Source organism: Podarcis bocagei (assembly GCF_964188305.1).
Source record: "Podarcis bocagei genome assembly, chromosome: 8".
In the NCBI taxonomy this organism is placed as follows: Eukaryota; Metazoa; Chordata; class Lepidosauria; order Squamata; family Lacertidae; genus Podarcis; species Podarcis bocagei.
The window spans coordinates 12,163,858-12,186,885 of NC_138133.1; the positions used below are offsets into that span (position 1 = coordinate 12,163,858).

At 42.5% G+C, this 23,028-nt stretch overlaps 1 protein-coding gene across 1 annotated transcript in view; it reads right to left on the reverse strand.

Annotated features, from left to right (window-relative positions):
• The window catches only part of CTNND2 (catenin delta 2), a 552,484-nt gene that overhangs the window by 26,954 nt on the left and 502,502 nt on the right, over nt 1–23,028 (reverse strand). Inside the window, exons 18-19 of the mRNA XM_081206065.1 lie at nt 16,533–16,743; nt 15,877–15,961 (exon numbers count right to left, since the gene is read on the reverse strand). Of these exons, the coding sequence (XP_081062191.1) occupies nt 15,877–15,961; nt 16,533–16,743 (296 nt within the window). The remainder of the gene's footprint in view (nt 1–15,876; nt 15,962–16,532; nt 16,744–23,028) is intronic.

The window sequence follows — 23,028 nt, forward strand, 5'->3', positions numbered from 1 at the left end:
CAAGTTGAAGACACACTTCTTCTCCCAGGCTTTTTGCTAGTGCTTGATTCCAACCTATGGTACCATGTTTTAAATCACCACCACCACCACCACTTTATTTGTTGCTGATGATATAAATTTGTCTCAAAGCAAAGTTGAATTTTTAAAAAAGCATATAATACCCATTTGAAATGCATCAAAAGATTTAAGAAAATATTCTTAAGCAAAAACTAAATGTACAACATCTTCATTGCTTTGTGGACTTCTCCTGGTTTGTACTGTTAATTTGCTATACCTTTGCACATCACCTTGGCTTGCCACATGAAAGGCATCTTACAGGATTTGTTTTACTTTCAAAATCTGCTGATTAGGTGAGTCATAAGGCAAGAGAAACCCCTTTTCACCTATAAGCTTCTTAAACCTCCAGTTTTAGTTTTAAGGAGAAGGAAATTCGGGGCTACTTTGCAGAAAGTTAAGGCATATGTTGAGCTTTTTTAAAAAAATAAAAATTGCCAAGGCTTACAACCTAGTTTCATGTGTTCTTGAGCAAAGTAATTGCATGAGCAGTGTATTATGACAAAGAGCCATAGAACCAATTTGCCACAGATACACATGAATTCCAGCTGTCAGCTCGGACAGAAAAAACTGAGCCCATCACACTTCTATTGATTGTGTGGAATCGACAATCCAACACAAGTCAATCGCAAAGCCAAGCTCCTTAGGATTTGGATGGCTAAGAATGACCTTGCAAGGTGTGAAGAGAATGGGCTTCGGTTTGTATGCTTGTGTTTTAGGGACAAGGATGAAAGATAAAGACAACATGATTAGAGACCACCTGGTAGGTCAGTGCAATAATAATCCCTGACCAATGGACATGATGGCTGGAGCTGATGGAACACAGGAACATCTGGGGTAGACTCATAGGTTCTCCACCTTTGCTGTAGAAACTGTGGTTATGGGCAAGTCAGCACTGACCAATGCAGCAAGCTGTCGAGAGATTGATAGCTGAGATGGGCTGCAGGGCATATACAGAATTCAGGTCAATATAAGATTAGCCTTTAGCCACCAGCTGTTGAGCACAGTACTGTTCAGGATGCCAAGGGGAGACCAGGGCTTGGTGGAGGGCGGCACCCTGCTCTGAATGCAGTTACTTATGGCAAGTCAATTAAGTGAAAACTTCTAGAGAGCAATACCCGATAATTTATTTCTAATGTGTGTCTACGGAGGTCTCAAAAGCAAGTCAGGCATTGCTTTACCTATCCATAATTAATTATTGATTTCCTGTGTTGTGAATGCAAGGATGACAAGACCTAATCTAATGAATAACAGAGCTGTAAGAACAGGGAGCAGTGTGTGAGACAAAGCATGAAGGACAGAACCTCAGACATAACAGGCCTCATTATTCATATTGTTGATGTTATACAGGGAACTAAATAATAAGCCCTATAAAAGCACCACCATCAAATCATGTAGGCATTTTTCAAAATAGTTCATTTCATGCAGGTGGCTTGTAAACCCACTCAGAGCGTTGTGGAACCTTGTGACCTGTTTCAAGTCTTTTCTGGGAGAAAATGTGGCTCGGAGGAGTGTGCAAATTTAGTGTAATTGCGGAATTACGATTAGACATAACATATGCAGGGGAATTGCATGGTGCAAACTATGCTGTGATGTATTGTTTATGGGGTTGGCATCCAAAGAAATTATTGGGCATGCCAGAAGTACAACTACAGTCATTACAGCAAATTGCCACAGTTTCAGCAAAGTATACCGTGACTAGAAGCTGTTAGGATGTTATGAAAATGGGGTTACTTCAGGTTTTGAGGAAGGTATACGAGATTTCAGAGTGGGAGGGTTCACTGCTAATGTCAAAGGCTTTTTCTTGGATATACTGAAGGTTAAATGGCAAAAAAGAGCATTTTTGTGGTTAAAAAAATATATCTTAGATGTAGATGTACCTGAGATATAACCACACCTAGTGACTGCCCCTTTCCTGCTTTCCCTACATGGCACCGCAAAGGAGAGATTGAAGCAATGAACATACACAAGCAGGTCTAACCTAGATAACGCTAGTAGGTGGAGGAAGGCTTTAATCAAGGCAAGAGAAATAAAACAAACAAGCATTGAAAAATGATACAATTATACCTCACTTCTTCCTGCCCAAACACATGACCGTACACCATCCCCTGCCATTGACCCACACAATCCAAGTTGAACTAGAACTATAAAACTAAAGTGACTCCATCCAAGACTTCCGTTGTGTAGTAAAATGCTTTAGTGTCTGTGGAAAACAGCCTGAATTCAAGTTATAATCATATGGATCTGGTATTTCTGTGCTTAATCTCATGGGCAACAGACCCAGAGAGGAGGAGGAAAGGCTGTAACTGAGCTTCCCATGGATACAGGGAACAGCCTCAGTAATCTCAAGGTAGCCACAGTCACCTCAATGATAACCTCAGTGATGGACTGTCCAGGATGTAACACAATGTGTTGACTTGAGTACTGGAACGTCATAAACTTTCCTCTTCACAGGTAGTGTTCAAGATTTAGCATTGTAGCTACTAATTCTAGATAGGTGTAAATATGAAATTATGGCTAGCCACAGCATTTGAGAGAGATCTTGGGAGAGATTTGAGAGAGGCAGCGTGCTGAGAGCAAATTATACTTCCATCACTTTCTGGTCAGCTTATGGTGGTATGATGCAACGTATTTTTACAGGCTCCAAAGGAATGAAATCTATCCCAAAAAATAACTTTCAGTTATCATGTCCTTAGGTGGTCCTGAGAAAGCCTGTATCACTTTGTTCCCCATCGATAAAATGGGAGAAGAAGGGAAATAGCTCATAGAAGGACAAGAAAATGATTATAATGGACCTTGCACAAGAAAAGCACTATGGAAGTACAATCTCTTTGAGGAGTTTAGAACTATGAACAAGAGAGGAAATATAGACACTGGAGGAATGTAAAGACTGTAATAATAATAATAATAATAATAATAATAATAATAATAATAATAATAATATGTGTTACAGCTAAGTGAACTTGTTCCAGTTCTTTTTCAAGGTTCCAAATGTGGGATTATGCTATGTATGGAAGCTATGAATATTAGGCATAGACTGAGAGCAGCTTATCACATATAGAGATGACCAGGGTTGGAGTAAAGATTGACCTACTGAGAACAGAAGGGCTCTTTTCTCTTTCTAGGAACTTTGATCTAGCAGAGGCTCCAGCTGGAGGAAGAAGGGTTTTCACGGACTCCAACATCCTCCTGCAACCCCTATGTCATTTTCCACAGAGGAATTGAGGGCACCTTGACCTTTCAAGTGTACACTTGGCATTCTGAGCAAGTAGTGAAAGGATTTCATTTAATGGTATAGAAGAAGAAGAGTTTGGATTTGATATCCCGCCTTTCACTCCCCTTCAGGAGTCTCAAAGCGGCTAACATTCTCCTTTCCCTTCCTCCCCTACAACAAACACTCTGTGAGGTGAGTGGGGCTGAGAGACTTCAAAGAAGTGTGACTGGCCCAAGGTCACCCAGCAGCTGCATGTGGAGCAGCGGAGACGCGAACCCGGTTCCCTAGATTACGTGACTACCGCTCTTAACCACTACACCACACTGTATAGCAACTGTCACAGATGCGCCTAATAAAATTTAAATTCTATTCTACGTCAGAGAGAACAAAGCAGGGCTGTCAGCTAGTTAGATATGTTTTAGTTGATTAACCAATTAACTAAATTAAAGCTAGAGGGTGAGTTAATGCAAGTTTAATAAGTGTGCATGTTATCCAATGGCACAGGCGCATATTTTGAGTATCTAGAGAACAAAGTCCCATTTCTGTTAAGTGTAAGATAGCCTTTGTTTATTAATCTGATTATCACTCATTTTTGGAAGGAAAGCCCTTTTTATTATTAATCTTGGTACACAAAAAAGAGAGAGCGTGTGTTTTTGTGTAGCCTGCTCAGGTGTCTGCAAGTCCACCTCCCCACTGTTTAACTCAAGGGCACAAGTTTAATCTGTGATTAAAATTTTAGTTGATTCACCTCTGATTAAATGAACTAAAGCAGCAGCCATAAAAACAGGATCACAAAAAAACTTCTATATCTGTATTCAGGTAACAGCAGCCGGCTTCCCCCCCTCCCCCAAATTGTGAGCAAGAAAACCAATAAGCCATTATTCCCAGAGCTATTTCTTGAACAAGTGTGTAACTAGATTACACTGAATATGAAAGAACTGAAACTAGCAGCTTATCATTGACTCACTCAGATGGTTCTGGCAGAATTCATGTTCTCCAGCTACATGCACTGGTCACTTTGTTTAATTTCCCTTAAGAGCAGGAAATAACTAGGCATTATGCCTGGCTTTATTGTACCGTGGTAGGGGAATATCAGCAAAGGGAGCTGGAAATGATATCATGACAGCAATGCAACTTCACGTCTCTGAGCTTAAGAGTACGACTTGAATGGCAATACAAGATATCTCCTCTGCTCCTACTGTGGGCACAGCCTTGTGCCAGCTAAGGGGCTCTGGCAGCAGTTTTGCTTTTGTACCTGGTCCATTACATGCAAAAGCTTTTACAAGGGTCGGGGCATAAGGGCATATTGAGGATTCACTTGTGTGACCCATTTTCGTGAGATACAAAGGGGTGAGCACAAGCTAGGCCTCTGCATCTCCTGGCTTTCCAACTCCTGGGAAAGACTCCTGGCTGAAACCTTGGAGAAGTACTGTGAGTCAGTGTAGACCATACAAAATTCACCATTTGCCCAGAGGGGGAAGCATTGTGGTGCAAGATGTTATTTGTACTGTGAAACCTTTGGAAAGGTTTGAGCTGGTGGGCTATGAAGGAATCATCGTAATTTGAAGGTACTGGCTGAAAAACATTAGAAATCTTCTCCAAAGGCACTGTACTTCTGAATGGACTAGAAAGTTAGAGCAGCCTTGACCTACACAAGCCCTTCAGAAACCTCTGACTCTCTCTCTCTCTTGCCTGGAGCAAGTTTTGAGACTTAGTTAAATAACGAACTTCAAAAGCAAGGTTGTCAGTCAATTACTCAGACTGAGGTGCTGTGCTGTACAGAGAATTGTCTGTCTTTCTTTACAGAAAGATCAAAAGCTACACTACTGTCTGCAAAGATAGGACCTTTTAATAACTAAAGCTGTGAAAAGCTCCCTGAAATTTGTTGTGGTCCTAAATCTGCATGTAAGCAGGCAGAATAAATGATGTAGCTTTCAGAAATGTATAGAAGCCACTGGAGATTATGCAAGTGAATTAGAAAAGGTTCACTACATCTGGAGGTCTTTAAATAATACAATTTTTGGTAGTTGTTGTTTTTTAAAAAGCAGCCTTAAAACACACTTGTAGCTTAGATTTACCTTACTTATTTAAATGTTCATTCTGAAGATAATATGCTATGCTATGTTAAGATAAGAAAAATAAATAGACATAATTATTAGGCTTGAATTTTCCGGAGTTTGTTTGTGAAAGAGCCTTTGATTAGTGATTTTGCATTCAAAGCAGAAAGAAATGTCACTAGGTCAGATCACCCACTCCTTTATACTGTCATCATTTGTGTGTTGACTCACATTTGGGACAATCCGTAAAACCTGTCTCCAGGAAAAGGACTTCAATGAGATCTGTATGCCAGTAGCCTTTTGTGGATTCAACCCATAATCACAATGAGAACCTATTCTGTTTTTAAGGGCACCCATACTAAATTGGTATGTGAAAGCAAGACACAGGGCTAATTCACGACAGTATGAGCATCACTTCCTCGTCACCCAGCACCTGATGACTCACAACTTAATGTGTGACCCAACTCCACTGGAAAGCACTGTGTCACAGTGAGGGTATGAAAATCCTGCTTCTGATGTTTCACCTGTGACGGCTCAATGGCATATGTAAGTAAATGGTGCAATTATTAAGCGATGAAGCTGCCCATAGATAATGCAATTCACATGGCTTTTCATAAGTGACAAGTCTAATTAAATGACACCCTAGTGTGCTGATCTTTTACTATATATGCAGCTCCTTTCTCAACACTGCCGCAACCCAGTTAGGCAGCCGAATAGTGTTGGGAAGGTAGATGGGACTCTGTAAGTTTGACTCTGTGGCATAAACAGCCCACTCTATTTGGGCCCCAAGTTTTCACTCTCAGTGAAACTAGGGCAGTCACCCTACAGGGTTGGCCACCCACAGTATGGCATGACTTTTTAATTCACCTGGTGCAGGTGAAACCAGCTTTAGTCCAATAAATGGCACACAGAAGACACAAAAGGAAGTCTCCAGTTTTGCACTGTAAATTTTTTAAGTTGTGATAAATGTTCAAAAAGTGACAGTATAGTGTATCAGTTTTAAAGGTTCTTTTGTAGTGTTGTCATCCAGAATAAAAGATTCAAGGAGGCTGGCAGAAATACCACTTGGAAAGACAAACGAGTAATTGCTTATGCTATGTTTTAATGTTCAGATAGAAAATTTTAGAGAGATGATCAGCCTAAATCATAATCTAGTTAAACTGAAGGACTGAGATTTAGGCTAACATGGTCTGAGTGAATTGGATTTTCAGAAGGGAAACCTACAGAATATTTCCCTTATGTTATCCACTGTGGAGCATTTTTTTAAAGGGATCCCAAACAGCGGCCGAGTTGGAGCTTTTGAATTTCAGTGGCACCCTGTGTGACGCCAAAATTCAGGCCCCCTCGCCTCTCACTCAAAGTCACTGTTGTAGTGCTCCCTGCAGCGGTCTCTTGGCTTGGAGTCCAGCGTGGGCGAACCGGTTGCTCTCCCCTAAATCGACCTCTGCCCCAAGAAAGCACCCTCTGCAAAAACTGAGGTTAACAATTTCTATATACACTCTTCAAATGTGCAGTCACGCAGAGTTGGTATTTGTGTAGTCACTCACACTTGCTATTCTGAATATATTGGTTTCAACCAGTTATTTGCATTGCAAGCTTTGTGATATTCTGCCTAATGAGCTGCATGTTTAGAGACAAATCAGGGTCTGTTCTGCTTGCTGAAGATGAAACCAGGCTAACTACATACTTCTCCCCTGCCGAGTTATGATACAAGATGATTAAAATTGCTATATTACAATATAGCCCTAGCAAACAAAGAAAATAATTAACTATCGTGAAACGACGATAGAAATATAGGGTTCATATCTCTAAAAATTTAAAAGGCATATCAATACACAATGAATGCTCTTTTTACTGAAAAATATATATCTTTGCTGCAGCAGAAAAAGTGTTCATAGTGCACTTATGGCATTGTTCCATTCTGAATACATTATGTACACTGTGATGTACTTTACATCTGATAATTTAACACAAAACCACTGAGAGCTGTTCTCATTACAGCCAAATCAATGGAAGCATTCTTTGGTGAGGGCTGAATGTGTCTCATAATGAATAAAATAAATCAGACTTGCAACTTCTATTAAAAACAAAGTACTAATTAGCAGGACTAACTGGAAGCAAGAGAATTTAGTTTTTTGGGGAGGAAACCCACTGGTTTTACTTTTCTTTAATATTGTGTGTGTTGTTATTTGCAAAGGCCAGCTACATAAAAAAAGTACCTGCAGCTTTTCTGTAAGATGCTAGGAGACTCTAACCAGGGACTCTGGGAGCAGGATCTGGCCCCTTATTCCTTGCAGACCTACGGCAGCTCTCTGGCTGCTAGTTGGATCTTTGCTGCATTGTAAAATGTGTCCCTCCCACCTGCATTGAAGCTAATAGCCAAAGTGGAGTACTGTGTCACATCAGCCAGACCAGAGCTAAATACGGGCTGGCATTAGGTTTGACTCTTGGTTGAGCAACTCAAAGAGAGTAGCCATGGTCTACTTTTGAAATCTGGCCACTTGCCTGACACTGAAGTGTTCCAGTGCCCAGAACAGACAATGATCAGGGATGAGCAGGTTCCTCAAAACTGACCAGGGTCTTCCTGTTTGTAAATATCTATGTATAAGTAAGCTCCTTTCAGACTAGTCCTGATCACATGTTGCCCAGGGAATGGGTCATGGAGGGAGCCAACCACGTTGCCATGCATTCTAACTGAATGCTTGAAGAAGACAAGTGTACCTGAGGTGACAAATACTACAGTTGTTGGCACCCTGTAGAGGGTCTTCTTGGTGGTGGCGCCCGCCCTGTGGAATGCCCTGCCATCAGATGTCAAGGAAATTAACTCTCTGACTTTTAGAAGGCATCTGAAGGCAGCCCTGTTTAGGGAAGTTTTTAATGTGTGATGTTTTATGGTGTTTTTAATATTCTGTTGGGAACCGCCCAGAGTGACTGGGGACGCCAGGCCAGATGAGCGGGGTATAAGTAAATAATAATAATAATAATAATAATAATAATAATAACCCGTCTGTCTTGAGAGACAAGGGAGTACACTTCCTGTTCTATTTGGCACATGACTGCTAATAGTGTATGTCCACTCGCCTTTTTCGGTGGGCAGTGTTGCGACTGGGCACGCAAGGGGCCTACAGTGATCCAGCGTGGGGTGTGTGAAGTTGACACCCCCCCTCGTGCCGTCCTGGCCATGTGACTGGCACTGGGTTGGGCCACCCACTGTGGCCCCACTAGCCAATAAGCATTGATAGGGACGTGGCCATGGAAATTTAACCACGCCACGGCCAGGGGGCCCTCCTCTCTCACCCTTTCGCCGGATCTCCCAACCCACCCACTCTCTCTTCATGCTTTGCTCTGACACAATCTTGCTATGGACAAATGTCGGCTGCCATATTGTTGGGGCTGGGTATAAATTTTTTCCACTTGGCAAATTGGCACCAGTCATTTGGTTTTCACCTACCTTGTAGCTATCGTCACAACTTTGTGAGATTAGGCATTGGGTAAGCCTTTGGAGGGGAGGTTATAGCTTTTGCCTGCCTTTCTTCATTAAGGGTATCCTGTTAAAGGTCTTGGGGTGTGTGTGAATCCTATCTGTCTGGACGTGGGCTGGGGCCATGCCACAACCTCAATGGGGACCCCTTGGGGTGCCACTATTTGATGTAAGCAATAGGGCTCCCCCTATTGGTGGTTTAACCTTAGATGGACTCCCTGCAGACGGGTGGGAGTTGGCTTCACCCAATGCCTAAGCCAAACCGCTCACATCTGTAACCAATAAAGTTGTGGCCTATTTGAGCTCATAAACCTAAATACTTGTGCCAGTGTGTTTATTAAGCACTGGGGAACTGCGGTTCACGGGGCCTTGGCACGTAAGTCACTATTTATAACTCTGCCCCGTGTTTTAGTCTTTATTGCATGTCTCGAGGATCAAATTAGACAAGTAAACTTTCTACTCATACCATATTATCAAAAGGGAGAAAAATTCTAGTTCACAAAACAAAATGCTTGACTAAAATAATTTTCTCTGCTAACTAACAAAGCACTGAGTTATGAGGAAATTTCAGAATACAGATATACACAAATAACATGGATGGATTTCTTAGAAAAAGGATCTATCCCACCCTCTTTTTGTACTGTCTTCCTTTATAGTTACAATTGCCTCACTGTCAGTAAACAATAGCATGAGAGTGGAAAATGCCACTGCCCACATGCAGGAGGTGAAAAAAAATTGGCCAGTGTTGCAAATGATGTTAAAAAATATTCTACACAATGCTTTCTGCATTTGCACTCGGGTTCATACTAATATTTAAATAAACTCTTCAGTGCTCTTTCAGATGCAAATCTAGGTATGCATTCAACATCATTTAACGTTTTAATTGTGTTAATAATTTATTTGTTAGACACTATGTGAGGCATTGTTGGTGGCATTTAAATTTTAGAATAAATAAGTAAATAAATAAGTACTTAAATAAAAAAAAAAATCACAATTCAAGACTGGTCAGCTGACAGCCAGAATACCTGGGTTTGGGAATAGATTCTGGTTTCTTGATTCTGGGAGAGGGTTTGCTGAGCGTGCCATGACTCAGAATGATTGGTAGGTGAAAATCCTCTGTCCTCAGCCACTCTGAAGTCTGGGGCCACCCGCTGCCATAAATCAATCAGTCAGTCAATCAATCAATCATTTATTTCAATGAGATTTTTTTTTACAGTGATATAGAAATATGGGATCTAGGCCACATTTTTTTTTTGCACAATTATAACACTTTTAAATTACAAACAGAAATAGATCCCATTGCTGCAGATGCACTTCTATGGCAGAAAAAAATTCAGTGCAGCCTACTCTAAAACACTATATATTCCAAGGTGCACAGTCCAAACAATCCAAATAAAAAAATTCCTTCCTGTAGCACCTTAAAGACCAACTAAGTTAGTTCTTGGTATAAGCTTTCGTGTGCATGCACACTTCTTCAGATACACAGGTAAGGCTGTACCAAGAACTAACTTAGTTGGTCTTTAAGGTGCTACAGGAAGGAATTTTTTTATTTGGACTATGGCAGACCAACACGGCTACCCATCTGTAACTAGTCCAAACAATATATGCCTAAGGAATATTAGTCTTTTATCATAGGAATAAAATAGTTCTTTCTAGGCCTAAAATTGGATTGCTGCCATCTCTGCTCCTGCTCCACAAGAACTACATGCAAAGCTTTCTTCCCTAGTAGTTCTTCAATGAACATGACTGCCATACCACAGAAGTAAGGTATTAGCCACGCTATGCTGCAAGTGTGATTTAAAAACCTGTGGGAAACAACCAAGATGATACCTGAGGCAAAATATCCATGGTGTGTGAATGATGCAATTTTATCCCTACTTTTCAATGGAACCAGGTGAGGCAACCACGGTTCTGGGGTTAGTAATGGGCTTGATTAGGATGAATAAACTTAAGACCAGTCCAGACTAGAGAGAGATGCTGTTGGTGAGAAGGTCTGATTGACACAGTTGGTGGCTACACTGTTCTAAACAAGTGAGCACTGATCCCTGGATCAGCTGAACAGTCTTGGGTTGATCCTATACCCAGCTGTGCTCCTTAAATCCCAAAAGGGAGTCAGTTAGGAATGCTTTCCCCCAACTTAGCTTGGAAAGCTAGCCATGGCTGCTCCTGGAGAATGATGACCTTGCCACTAATGAACGCCATGGTAATGTCCAGGCTGAATTTCTGCAAAATATTCTACAGGACATAGCTTTTGAAGGTTGTTTGGAAACTTGAACTGGTTCAGAATGTGGCTGCCCACCTGTTAGCAGGTAGGACCTGTTGAGAGAGTGCATTACCTCTGAGCTGAAAGAACTGCAGCGTGAGGGGCAAATAAGGCCAAGCACAGTGAGGGAGGTGGGGAATGAGAAGAAAATTGTGCAGAGAAGCAGAAGCCAGGGGACCAAAAGAGCACCGAGCAACTTGAAAATCAGATGAATGTTTGGCAAGGTAATTTTTCAGTATTCAACGGCATCACATAAATAATAAATAATAAAATGTGCTACTTTTGAAGTGAATGTTCAAATTAGAAAATATCCAGTACATACCCTTTTTTTAAAAAAAGAAACTACTAAAACATCTCTCACTTGGTCAGAGCTGATGACAATTAATGATATGCCCCACATGAATAAATGGTATTCATCCAGCCTTACAGTCCAAATTATGTCCAATCCCCACAGAGGTATGCTAAGGGCACTACCCTGCCCCAACCACCCATCCACATCTGAAGATACCAGGCATAACCCTTGGAAACAACCCCTGCTTCATTCTCACTCTGGGAGGCAGGAATTTATTCATTCTTATTTAATGAACTCTTAACAATATAGGGATCAACTTGAAACAAAGGTAGTATTCCAGTGTGAAGGGAACACACTCTGTCGCTTCCAGGAACAACTGACCTGCTGGGTTAAACTTGCAGAGCAATCCTGTGCATGCCTACTCAGAAGGAAGTCCCACAGTGTTCAATGGGGCTTACTGCCAGGTGGGTATAGGTAAGGTAAAGGGACCCCTGACCATTAGGTCTAGTCGTGGCTGAATCTGCGGTTGCGGCGCTCATCTCGCTTTACTGGCCAAGGGAGCCGGCGTACAGCTTCCGGGTCATGTGGCCAGCATGACTAAGCCGCTTCTGGCGAACCAGAGCAGTGCATGGAAACACCGTTTACCTTCCCACCAGAGTGGTACCTCTTTATCTATTTGCACTGGCATGCTTTCAAACTGCTAGGTTGGCATGAGCAGGGACCGAGCAACGGGAGCTCACCCCGTCGCGGGGATTCAAACCGCCGACCTTCTGATCGGCAAGTCCTAGGCTCTGTGGTTTAACCCCCAGCGCCACCCGTGTCCCAAAGTCAGAATCCTGACCCTGGTGTGATATGAACACACAGCCTTCTGATCAGTGGGTATAGGACTAAAGCCTAAATTTGGAGCCATCCCCTGCTTCTCCCCAGCACCTTACAATTGGAGCTGTCCCGTCCCTGAGCATAGAGTTTTCTTTTAGCTATCTAGGCCAATAGTGGTACATAAGTCCATTACATTCCCAACCCTTTTTAAAAGTCACCACATATTCTGGTAGGTAATTATGCATTGTCTGAAGAAATAATTTCTTGAGTTTATGCTGAACGTACTACCTATTTGTTTTGTTCAATGAACCTGTGTTATGGAAGAGCACTAATTTCCCTCTCTTCATTCTCCCCATGCCATAATTTGAAAAGCCTCTGTCATATTCTCTCTTAGTTAGAAATGTTATTTTTCCTAACAAGAATGCTTCACCTCTTGACTGTTTTAGCTGCCTTTTCCCGCTTAGGTATGGTATCCTTTTTTAAAAAACACAGGATGACCAATATATTCATTCTACAATGAATGTATGCATCAGCACCAGATTGCGGTTTTATTTTCAACCCCTTTCGTTTTAACTTCTGACACTGCCTTCTCTCCTCCTCCTGCTGCTATAACACAGTGAGTTTTCGTTAAGGTTTCTACCATGAACCCCAAAACATGTGAAGCTGCAATTGTGTTAACAAGCAAACCGGTAAATGTGCCTTATTTGCACTTTTTTACACGGAGTCTGAAATTGCCTGCAATTCTGCTGCTCATTTCCCTGGCTTGCATAAATAATTTTGGCCACTTGGGCTGCAATCCTATACCCACTTACATGGGAGTAATTCCCACTGAACTCAATGGAACTTACTTCTGAGTAGTCAGGTATAAAGGTAAAGGTAAAGGGACCCCTGACCATTAGGTCCAGTCGTTGCCGACTCTGGGGTTGCGGCGCTCATCTCGCTTTACTGGCCGAGGGAGCTGGTGTACAGCTTCCGGGTCATGTGGCCAGCAGGACTAAGCTGCTTCTGGCGAACCAGAGCAGAGGACTGAAACACTGTTTACCTTCCCGCCGGAGCGGTACCTAGTTATCTACTTGCACTTTGGCGTGCTTTCGAACTGCTAGGTTGGCAGGAGCAGGGACCGAGCAACGGGAGCTCACCCTGTCACGGGGATTCAAACCGCCAACCTTCTGATCAGCAAGCCCTAGGCTCTGTGGTTTAACCCACAGCGCCACCCGCGTCTGCGCTATTAGCTGCCTTTAAAGTTTTCTTTTGACTGGTAGGATACCTGTTGTTTTTTTTAAATAAAAAAAAACTGGTATCATTGTGCCACTATTATTCCCCTTGCATCGTTTTCTCATCTCTGGTAGTATTGGCCTCTTTGTTCCTAGCTTAATCCAATCTTGCCTTGGGAGAATGGAGGGCATTAGTAAACACAGAGGGTGAGCTTCCTCTCCAGTATATATACATGTACACTGGAGAAAATATTGTACTGATTATGTTACTTTTGTGTTAAAAATCTTTTAAGGAAACTCGTTGTTTGTTTATGCCCTTCTAATAGTGCATATTCATGAAACCAGGCAATCTCGCATTACAGTTCAGCATCTTATAAATGTGCTAATATAGAATAGAAGCAAAGCCCCTCTTCTCTTCAAGTGCAAAAGTAATCCTTTCAAGCTGTGAATAACTGTTTTCAAAATCCCTTTTGTTTACCAACACTACTAGCGCAACACACATTTTATTAAATAAAAGCATTACTTTCTTGTGCAGATTATTAGACAATTGCTTGGTCTTATTTAGAGATGGGAAGAATGTTTGGCCCCACTCACCTCTGATGGACTTGGTAAGAAATTGAACTATTAAGAAAAAGCCCTGTAAACAATTCTTACCATTTTCTGAGCCAATCTGAGGCTCTAAAAACAGCCTGCCGGCAAAACAGTGAGTGGAGACATTTTCATAGCTTGCCCCACCCCCACCCCCACCCCGGAAACGGGGGTGGCAGACAAAAGAGGGTCCTACAGGAGACCCTCCTCCACTTCTGAATGGTCTTAAAGAAATGCCTGTAGGCAAATATGTAAAGGAGCATAGCACTTAAAACTGTTAGAAGTTGCTAATGGATGATGCCTCCCCCAAAATGGCTTGCTGCTGCTTCTGATTGGACTACCTGAAAAGTTTCTATCCATGTAGCATGTGCTTTATGAATTTATTCCGAGCAAATATATGAGTTCTAAGCCACTTAGGACAATAATATGCACCGTATTTTTCGCTCTGTAAGACGCACCTGACTATAAGACGCACCTAGTTTTTAGAGGGGGAAAGCTAGAAAAAATATATTCTGCGCAGAGCATGTAAGCGGCTCTCGCTTTTCTTGCTTTAAAGCAAGCAAAGTGAGAGCCGCTTACATAGTTTCTCTCTCGCTTTATGCAGCTCTCACTTTGCTTGCCCATCCCTCCTTCCACCTCATTGTAAAGCGCAGTGATGCCGGAGCAAGAAGAGGAGGAGGAGACACTGGGACAGGTGCTTTGCTTGCTTTACAGCGAGGCGGGAGGAGGGATGGACAAGCAAAGTGAGAGCTGTGCAAAGCGGGACAGAAGCTATGTAAGCGACTCTCGCTTTGCTTGTTCCCGTCTGTCCCTCATCCCGCTTCGCTGTGAAGCCAGCAGAGCAAGCTGCGCAGCTATCGCTCTTGCTGAAGTCAGCACAGCAAGAGTGATAGCAGCGCAGCGCCTCTTGCTCTGATGGCTTCACAGCAAGCGACGGACGGGAGTCATGGCTCCGGCTGCAGAGGCATCCCTCAGCTCACGACTGCAGTGGTAGCCGAGGGATCCCTCTGCCGCCCAGTGCATTCGCTCCATAAGATGCACAGACATTTCCCCTTACTTTTTAGGAGGAAAAAAGTGTGTCTTATGGAGCGAAAAATATGGTATTTGTCTCTCAGGAGTGCCCACACCTGGCCAACTCACTGGTTGTACAGACTGACAACAGAATCGCAGAATTGTAGAGTTGGAAGGGACCCTGGGGGGGGGGGTCCCATCTACTCCAACCCCTTGCAATGTTTGAATCTTTTGCCCTGGTGGACCCACGACCTTAAGAGTCTCATGTTCTACTGACTGAGCTATTCATTGCTCAGTCCCTGACTGTATGGTACTTATTTATTAAATGGGCCTGTGCACTAGGCAGGGACAGCAAAGGCTCTTCCCTCCTTGACCTCTCTTTTCTACAAGAGTGACAGTTCCGTGGTTATAACATTCCGGCAGCTATTATGAATCGTAAGAATGTCGGACCATAAGGGCAGCCTAACTAGATCAGACCTAAAATCCCATCCGTAGTGGCCAATGTGATACCCAAAATCAGGACCCGAATGCAATGGCACCCTCCCCTCCAAAGGTAGAGGGTGAACACAGCCATTCTGGCTAGTGAAATAAATGATTTAAAGATATACTGCTTCTCATATAACTGACCTTCAAACGTATCGGAGAACCAGTCTTCGGACCTTAGCGAAATATCCTTCCCCTACTGGAAATGTTTTGCCCCACATCCCCCAGTGAAATTTGAAATGGTGCCTCTTCCATTATCAGTCACACACGGTGTGCAAAAGTAGGCAGAAACTTGCATTTACGCCAACATTTCCAATATTTGGCTCATTGCTGATTTTGCTCTAAAACGCACCCCCCCACCCCAAGAGATACTAATTTTAAGAATTTAAATAAATCTTACCTTCTTGTAGAGACTTCTCAGGTCTCTGTACTGCCACATGCTATTTAAGACCTGAGATGCTGCCTTCACTACTTTTGGTGAGTGCCTGTTGAAGACAAAAGAAAGAAAAGGGAAGAGGAAACATACTTAGGAGTAACTGGAATCTCAAGGAAGCAGTTGATAATCGTAAATTCAGTCAGCACTTTATGAGAGGTATGGTGGACTTGGGTCTTTCAAATTTCCTTTGAAAATAACCTACGCTTTTCCATTTCTGGGATTTGTACCTGACTCCAGTACCTGGCATAACCCTCTTTTCTCTTTTATAATCTATGGTGGGAATGCACTCTTGAGAAACAACAACAACTGCAATTAATTGAGAATGTACTTTCTTAACAATAAATTTGTTCCCATACTAGCAATTATAATCACTTCATGTAATACTAGCGAGTGCAGATATAGGCTAAACTATAAGCTACTCTTGATAAATAACATGCCTCAGATGACAATAGTCAGCTGCTTTGATATGAAATTATCCACCTACTACCCCCCCACCTTTTCCTCATCAACTGTCAAGCTTACTAACACATGATAAACGACAGTTCTCCAGGAAATCATTAGTGCAGACAAGCACTAATTAAATTATAGCTAATAGGCACGAGATGATTTGCAAAACGTACTTGTCTCCTTTACTCTTGGAAATGCCAACAAGCTTCTCGATTCCTCCTGCGTCCCGTAAGGCCTTGGCATTCTCCATGTTTTTCGTGATGACTTCATGCAAGGTGCAACAAATAGCAGTGACGGTATCATCAGACATGGCCTTGCTTCCTGAACTGTTGCTGTTGTTACCTCCTGGAAGCCGGTGAACCAGGTCCCGCATAGCATACTTGCCTTTTGGAAAGAAATTAAATGGAGGGAGGAGTCACATATTGGAAGCAAAGAAAGGAGGGGCGAATAGAAAAGAAAATCTGCAGTACAGGGTAAGGGTTAATAATTCCATGACTTCTCCTGAGCTATGTGCTTTGCCTTGCAAGCTAGTGTGAGTTCAGGTGACTTCCCCCCCCCCCCCGTATCTATATTATCAGCTGTTAGCTACCATATTTTAGCATATATGCTCATTAGTCCTGCAAATCCCATTCACACACAATATATTGATATAAACAATGGATGGAGGGGGGCTAGCCCCCTACGGATGAGGCTACATGAGCCATTTTGTGCAGGAGTCACACACAATATGTCATCAAAGTGTTAAAAACAAACACACAAAATTTAAAAAACCACAAAGTAATAGTAGGGTGAGAGAGAGAGACAGCGTAGTTCACACAACAGACAATATCCTCATAACTATATCTCACACATCACAAAGCGATGAATATGCCATCTGTGGAAATAATTGCTTTCCCCCAGTTATGAAATACAGATTATCCAGGGTTGGGAAAATGAAATATTTATTTTACTTCAAATATTTATAAGCCACAGATTCCTATCGCAGGCATCAGAGGCAGCGGCATACCAATTTATCCCTGCAGCAGAAGTACACTTTTGAAAGACTACATCTGAAGTGCATGAAACAGACTGTGACTCGTAATAAACCAAACAATATTACTAAAAACAGATAATCCGTTAAACCCCCAGTTTCAAGAAATGCCCCCTACAGTATTCACACATTTATTACAATTATATACTATCTTTCTGCCAATATACTCCTGTTGCCTTACAATTTGAAATGCTAAAGCAATATTTTATTTATATATATACACACACACACAAAAAAAAAAACCCCCACACACCAAAGGCAAAACAGTAACAAACAGGAATTATTGAAGGAACTTTCCAGGGGCTGATGGTTTAACCTGGGTTTATCCAATATTGCTGTCCCTTTAGAATATGCAATCTGTAGCCCCTAGAAAGGCAAGAATGGATTCCACAGCTGGTAGCTCTCCGTACCACTATCCTAGCACTTTTTAGCGGTAAAAAAATATTTTAAAAGCTATGGCTTGATCCAGCTCTGGCTATTTGCAGTTGGTCTTATGCAACAATGAGCAAGCTCAGATGGAGATACACATCCATTTTAAATATTTATCCCAACAGTTCAGTTGGTCTTGAATTATAATTGCAAGGCAGATGTGGTCTGATGTCTGTCTTTATGCTCATCTGCAGTACAAGTGGCAGCCTGCTTCTGCATATGGGTCTTCCTTGCTGGACTGGGGCAGATATGGGAAAGGAGCACAATTAATTTAGCATGTGGGAGATTCCAAACATGTTTAGCTTTGGCTAGTGCAGAGCTTTCCAAATTGTGTGCCGTGACACGCTAGTGTGTGGGCTGCAGTGTGTAGGTGTGTCATGCGAACACCTCCCCAAAGAAGGAATGAAGGGTTGAGGAGTGAGAGAAACTACCTTAGGAGGAAAGCTGGTTTTAGCAGGGACATAGTGCACAGAACTTGTGTGTGGTTCTGTCCACTGGAGATATTGTAAAACCTTGATATAGGGAGGATTCCAAGATTAGATGAACTGTAATCTCAGTCCTCATGAGAAGAGGAGACTCCCTGGAAAAGACCCTGATGTTGGGAAAGATGGAGGGCACAAGGAGAAGGGGACGACAGAAGACGAGTTGGTTGGACAGTGTTCTCGAAGCTACCAGCATGAGTTTGACCAAGCTGCGGGAGGCAGTGGAAGACAGGAGTGCCTGACATGCTCTGGTCCATTGGCTCATGAAGAGTCAGACACGACTAAACAACAACAACATCTCAGTCCTGAGTGCTGAGCTCACCAGGAACATGTGAAGATATAAGAGACTTCTTGCCATTCTGGGGGTCCTGGGTCATAAGGTTTAGAGAAGCTCAAAACTGCTTTAAGCAATGACGAAGGAACAGATTTCCTTAAGTTTGTGAAACTGCAGTAGAGTTACATTGGAGAAATTACGTAAGCTAACACATGACCTCTATTCAGTAAGAGGAATTGGGATTAAAAATGGCCACTGCAGAAGAGGGTCACATTGCATCCTGGACGTAAGGATCATACACTGGAATCTTGCACAGCCAAGCAAACAATCTGTATTATCAGGTCTGACAACCTGTGGCTGGATGATGACATGATTGGGAGGGGGGGTACTCAGATATCGCCTTCATCGTTCTTTCCCCTGATGGACCGTATTTTTCCGTCAAGAGCTGATAGCACTGTTTATTATTTTGGCTGGGCAGGGATGGGTATTGAGCACTGCATGAATCAAAGCCATAGTTAATTTTAAGGTAAATATTCCTGTCTTCTGCAAACAAATGCATACTTTCAGCAATTTAGGGCCCGATGACTCAACACATTCCAGAAGGATTTGTTTAAATTTAAGTCTGGGTGACATTCAGGAAAGCTCCTTTATCTGCATAGGTTTAATGGAAAAAAGCAAGGAGGAATTAGAAATGTAACCCCAGGGTAGCATTTACAGGACAGAATGCAGTTGGAGAGATGGGGATTTCTGATGTTAGAAAATGAAGTTATCCAACACTGCCATTATTTCACTGTATTTCGGGGGGGGGGGTCAGCATCAGCCTTGTATTGTCCCTCAGTTCTTGTTTCTTAAGTCATTAAAATCTGTTGCACTTTGTAGGAAAAGGTGAACAAAAAGTAATTGCATGTATGGATTAGAATCTGCAGTACATTTTCCAGGACACCGTCTCTCCCACGGCTATTAAGTTCTGCTACCCACTCACCCAGATTATAATTTTTTTTAAAAAAAGCAAGAATTGAAGGTGACACTGACTTACAGCTGCCTTTGGGAGAAGAATACTAGAGAAAAGTTCTATTTCCAGTTAAGGGGGGACGGACGACAAGTTGGCAGTTTTTACAAATTATGGTCCAACTAGAAAATAAGTGACCTTTAGAATATAAGTCTTTGCTGGATCAGGCCAATGGCCCATTGAGTCCAGCATTCTGATCTCACACTACCAGCCATCCAGATGTCAATGGGAAGCCCCAATGCAGCAACTGGGCACAGCGGCACTCTCACCCCTGGCGATTCACAGGAGCTGGCATTCAGAGGCTTCAGACAGGTAGAACCCAGCCATCCTAGTTAGTAGGCATTGATGGCATCATCCTTCATGAAGCTGTCTAAATCCTCTTTTTAAAGCTACCCAAGGTGGTGGTCATCACTGCCTCCTGATGGAGCCAATTCCATAGTTTGACTACCGTATTTTTCACTCTATAAGACGTACCCGATCATAAGACGAACCTAGTTCTAGAGGAGAACAAGAAAAAAAAAATGTTCTCTCTCTCTCTCTCTCTCTCTCTCTCTCTCTGCGTAGCGCCTCTCCAGCAAAGTGGGAGGAGAAATGGAAGGGGCTCCATTTCTCCTGCCGCTTGGCTGAAGGGGCGCTGTACAGCTTGTCAGGATCTCCACTCGGCCAAGCTGATAAAGCTCATATTCTTCCCTCGAGTCTTCGGAATCGCCTCCCGATGTGTTTAATGACCTGAGCCTTTGATAAGGCTCCAAAGCACCTTCTCCAGCAGAGTTTCCAGCACAGGAAAGAGACGAGAGGTTTGGGTTACATTGTAAAGAGTTTATTTCTAAGCTACGGAGACAGAAAAGACATCCTCTCTCTATGAAAGCAGAGAGCAACTGAACAAAGGAAACAGGAAACCACTAACGTCACATCCCGTCTCCTTTCCTGTGAGACTGGAAGGTCTCTGGAATGTAAACAGAGTCCTGTGACTCCATGCAGCTGCTCAGTGGGAAACAGAACCTAACACAGCTTTCCCTCTCTGCTCAGCGCCCCTTCAGCAAAGCAGCAGGAGAAGCAAAGCCCCTTCCATTTCTCCTCCCGCTTTGCTGAAGGGGCGCTGCGCAGAGAGGGAAAGCTGTGCAGAGGCTCTCCAGCAAAGCGAAGCCAGGAGAGCAAGAGGGATCAATCCCTCTTGCTCTCCTAGCTTCAGCGAAAGCAACGCAAAGCCTCCTGAACGCAGCGGGAGCGCTCCCGCTCTGCTCAGGAGGCTATCCCTAAAGCCAGGAGAGCAAGAGGGATCGGTGCACACCAATCCCTCTTGCTCTCCTGGCTTCAGCGAAAGCTGCGCAGCCTGCATTCACTCCATAAGACGCACACACATTTCCCCTTACTTTTTAGGAGGGGAAAAGTGTGTCTTATAGAGCGAAAAATACGGTATTTGCTTCATGAAGTACTTTTCGTGCATTACATGCAAGGGGAAATAGAGAATGAATGAATGAATGAATAGGAAATATGTGAAAGGGCTATTACATACCAAAAAACAAAACCCTGTACTTTTACAAGGCTCTCTGCTTGCCTTATCAAAGTTCCTACTAGTGTTCTCAAAGCTAAGTTGGCTACAATACTAGTAGCATAAATTCTGCAGTATAATTCTTTTTTCTAAAACCTAGCATCATCTTGCTGGTCGATCCTTGCTTGTGTCTATAGAATGCTTCCTTATTCTAGTTCAAAATAATAATGATTTTTCAGAGCCTGATTGGGAACGCACAGTATTTTAAATGGCCTTTGCTTTTAATTATTGGTACGGTCGTAATGTAGGAAAGCCACCCCACCCCCATATGGTTCTTGATCAGACAACATTTAATTTCAACTGAAATGTCAGTATAGCAAACAATGTTTTAAATGCACTGTAATTTCCAACCAGCTTCTTCTTTGTTCTATTTTGGCTGGTTAAAAGCCCACAAAACATACAGTGCAGAAGGCCTTTATTATCTCTCCCAGTACATATCTCTCTCTTTCTAGATACAATCTGTATTACGGTAACAAATTGAGGCTATGAAGAAAGATCACAGACCCATTTCGGCTCTGCAGATATGTCAACAGGTGGGAAGAAAAGGTATCGCAAAATTATTATGTTCGTATCACAGTCAGTGACCTCCAGACACTAATTATCTAGCTAGTATTGAATGTTTTGTATGGATCAGGGTGTACAGGTGATTCCTGATGTGCATTTGAAATACAATAATGCATAAGTTCTAAAGAAACGTGTAAGCAGCTCTTCTGCTATATATGAGGCAACCAGGGAGAAATCACAAAGTTGGCTGAGGTTCTAGGTAAGAGGACAGAGGCTGGGAAGGGGTGGGGAGAGCAGCAAATAATGTTGTAGAAAAAGTGAAGGGGATTCATAAATGGTCTCAAAGAGCAACTAAGTGGTTTTACTCTTAAAATCTCTTAAAAAAACACAGTTCTAATGGATTATATTTTTTGTTTCAGAAGTAAACTTGCTATTCTGATAATGTGGAATTGATGTGGCTCTTTTTCTTCACTGTGAATAAATGCAGGTGATATTGCACTATAGAAACATTACTGACATTCTATTTGTATGGACTTCTGTGAACCTTTTCTTCTCCATCTGTCGCATTTTCCAATAATCTCAGCAGAGAATCAATTTAAAAACAAACAACTGGTTGAATGCTACAAGAGATGATAGCAATATGATTAGGTAAAATTGCCCAAAGTTTCATGACTTAATATGTTGATCTAGCTTGTCTTGTCATATCCTAACCTTGACACGAGTCACATGAAAAAGAAAGGCAAACTGGTAGTTTCAGCGCCATGGAAAGCTCTAAGCAAACCACTTGATCTGACAAAGATTGAGGCTGGATTGAAGTCTTTAACTGGATGGAAGATTTGTACATTTCCTTCCCACCAAAGATTGCTTCCTTGAAAGAAACACCTATCAAATTGAATTGCACTTAATTTCCATGCAGGTTAGCTAAGGATTGTGGTCCTTGGACCTGCTTGGTGACAAAATACCTTCAGTAAATCTGTCTGGTACAAATCAAAGAGAGTTTTAAAAAATGTGTCAATGGCCACTGGATGATTTCACAAGCATCATTGAGCATCACAATTCCACTGACCAACTTCCAGCATTTTATCAAAAAATAAATGCCTTCCCTGAAGTACAGGGAGAAGCTTCAATCTACAACAGCTTCTGTAGATGTGCCACAGAGAGCCTATTATCTCATGAACTTCTCAGCGCTAGGCAGCTGCAGATTTAAATCAATCCATGCCTATTTTTGGCCACGGTGTGATGCGATGAGCTAGTTGAGGGCATGCTGATGCCACATGCAGTACTCTCTGTGGGCTTTTAGCATGGCACTACTAATTCTCCAGAAACTACTCTTGCAGTAGCATGGAAAAAGCCAATTGGCTTTGAGTTCTGCACATGGCACCGCAACAG